The 2,450-nt window shown below is 34.4% G+C and overlaps 1 protein-coding gene across 1 annotated transcript; it reads right to left on the reverse strand.

The window, feature by feature from the left end:
* Positions 1-706: 706 nt before the first annotated feature.
* On the reverse strand, positions 707-1,633 carry LOC134934034 (olfactory receptor 11A1-like). Its single transcript, XM_063929553.1, has one exon. The coding sequence runs from the start codon at positions 1,631-1,633 to the stop codon at positions 707-709; it is 927 nt and encodes a 308-aa protein (XP_063785623.1).
* Positions 1,634-2,450: the final 817 nt, after the last annotated feature.

A 2,450-nucleotide genomic window follows, 5' to 3' on the forward strand; every position in this document is an offset into this window, starting at 1 on the left:
TCATTTTTTAAACATTACTACACATGTATATATATACCATCTTTTTCATGTGAATATCGAGTTGAGGAGGAAGAATTACTTCAGAGGAGGAAAATACGCCCATCGACACGATAATTGGAAGCTTCACCTTTCCCACATATTCCAGGGACGTTTCACTAAGTATATTTCATTATTTAAACCTCTTAAGCGCCTGTTATTCTGGTATCCCACACATTTGTATTCAAAAATTGTGGTATTTGAACTTTCTGGTGAGGTTCAGGTGTGGTGAACCGGCCTACGAGCTGCTTTTTTTGCGCCAATTGCTAGGGATTCACAACAACCTTTTTTCTGTGCTTTAGTTTGTGGATTTGTTGAGTGATTTGGTGAGAAAATGAGAGAAAGGGAAGGGAAATTGAAGGGAATGGGAAAACAAAATGAGAAGGAGAAGGGAAAGAGAAAGGGAAGGTTCATTGTCAGTATACTGTAAATAGTACAGTTACTTTATCAATGAATTAAGACATTACAAATACAGGTTTTTCTAAACCTTAACAGGTGAAAACAACATGTACAAATCACATTCCATGCAATGTCTTACTTATAATATGACCGTGTCATAGTTTTTTATGTGTACAACTGTCTTTAAAACAGCTTTCAAAAATGAGTACCAGTAGAATATTTAATAACTATTGGCATTTTTACATATCTATCTATATATAGTATAGATTAATTATGTTTGAATATTTAAAAACTTTTGCAGAGTCTGCCTAATCTCACGGTTTCTGAAGCTGTAGATAATGGGATTCATCAAGGGTGTCACCACTAAATATAGTAGTGAACAGAACTTATTTTTGATATGTGAGCTGTCGTCTGATGACCCCATGTAAACTGTCATCAGGGTTCCATAATATAAGCATACAGTAGCAAGGTGGGAGCTGCATGTGGAGAAGGCTTTTTTCCTTCCACTGTTGAGAGAAATCTTTAGTATGGCGTAGAAAATTATTATATAGGTTATTATGATTACTGAAAAAGGAATAAAAATAAAAACAAAACACAAGACGAAATCAACCAGTAACAACAATGAAGTGTCTGATGTGGATAATTCTACAAGCGGGCCAAAATCACAGAAGAAATGGTCAATGTAGTTTAGACCACAGAATTGTAACTGGCAAACCAAAATAATTTCACCTGATACGATAAAGACCAATAACCAAGAAGCAGCAATCATTTTCATGCAAACATCGGTTGACATTATGGCATTGTAACGCATCGGATTGCAAATGGCCAAATATCTATCATAAGACATTATAGCAATAATAATACATTGCACAAATCCAAAAATGTCAAAAAAGTAAATCTGTATGAGACAACCGGTGACAGACACTTCTTTTGTATCCTTTAATATGATATCCAACATCATTGGTATAATGATTGTGGTTATTAGGATATCAGCGACTGATAGTTGTTTAAGGAAGATGAACATAGGAATTTTGAGGCGTTCACTTATCGACACCAAAATAATGAGGATTAGGTTCCCATTAAGCACCACAATGTAGGAGAAGAGGAACAGGATGAAGAATAGAACTTTGTATGAATATAGACCTTTAAAACCAAGAAGTAGAAATACTGTGACTTCAGTCTGGTTGTCCTCACACATTCTGAGGGGATAGAGTAGATATCACTGAGCACAACTTGTATCCTGCAAGAAAGTTAACTTGGTTAAACTGATTTATTATCTATCAACCGATCAGTAAGCTATGATCATATATCAAGGACTATGTCTCCACCATAATGTTACAACATATATTTTGGGTAATGAACCTATTCTAAAGGTCAATTTTGTCAGAATACCTTACAACTACAGTATATACCATGCAAAGGTTTTGGGGCTGCGGAAAGAATACAGCGCATGGAGAAAACATGAGGAGAACTTTCAAACACCACATAGAATTAAAGTTACTGTATGTTCTCTGTAAAGGGAGGGGTTTAAAGGACAATGATACATATTTTCATAAATTACATTTATATATTACAGTATATTAATAATAATCACCAACATGAAATATCCCAATTCCAGATTACGCCAATTTTGCCTAGCCTCATAAATTAGATAGAAATTATCTGATGATTTAAATAATGTAATGGTTTTTCCCTTGATATGATTCTCACAATTAAACTGTAGTATTGATCATGGTCACACAGATAATCAAGAGAATCAACTAGTGTAATTTTCCTTACAAGGCATAAAGGGTTTATGAAGTTCTGCCATTCTACAATTCTTGCATACTAGATTTCTTTAATTTAAGGATATCAAGGCTTTTTCAAGAACTCTGTGCTTGGGGAAAGAATGGGTCTTGCATATGTACAGCTTCTCCACCATAGGAGATGTACATAAAACATCAGGCTTTCATATCATCTCCGAATCAGGATCTAAGACAACACACAACACATTTAGAATAAGATAATTATATCGC

This window comes from Pseudophryne corroboree, chromosome 6 (assembly GCF_028390025.1).
Source record: "Pseudophryne corroboree isolate aPseCor3 chromosome 6, aPseCor3.hap2, whole genome shotgun sequence".
Classification (NCBI taxonomy): domain Eukaryota; kingdom Metazoa; phylum Chordata; class Amphibia; order Anura; family Myobatrachidae; genus Pseudophryne; species Pseudophryne corroboree.

Bases quoted from the DNA above. Each gene is read 5' to 3' on its own strand.
- LOC134934034 (XM_063929553.1), bottom strand. From the start codon at position 1,633: ATGTGTGAGGACAACCAGACTGAAGTCACAGTATTTCTACTTCTTGGT.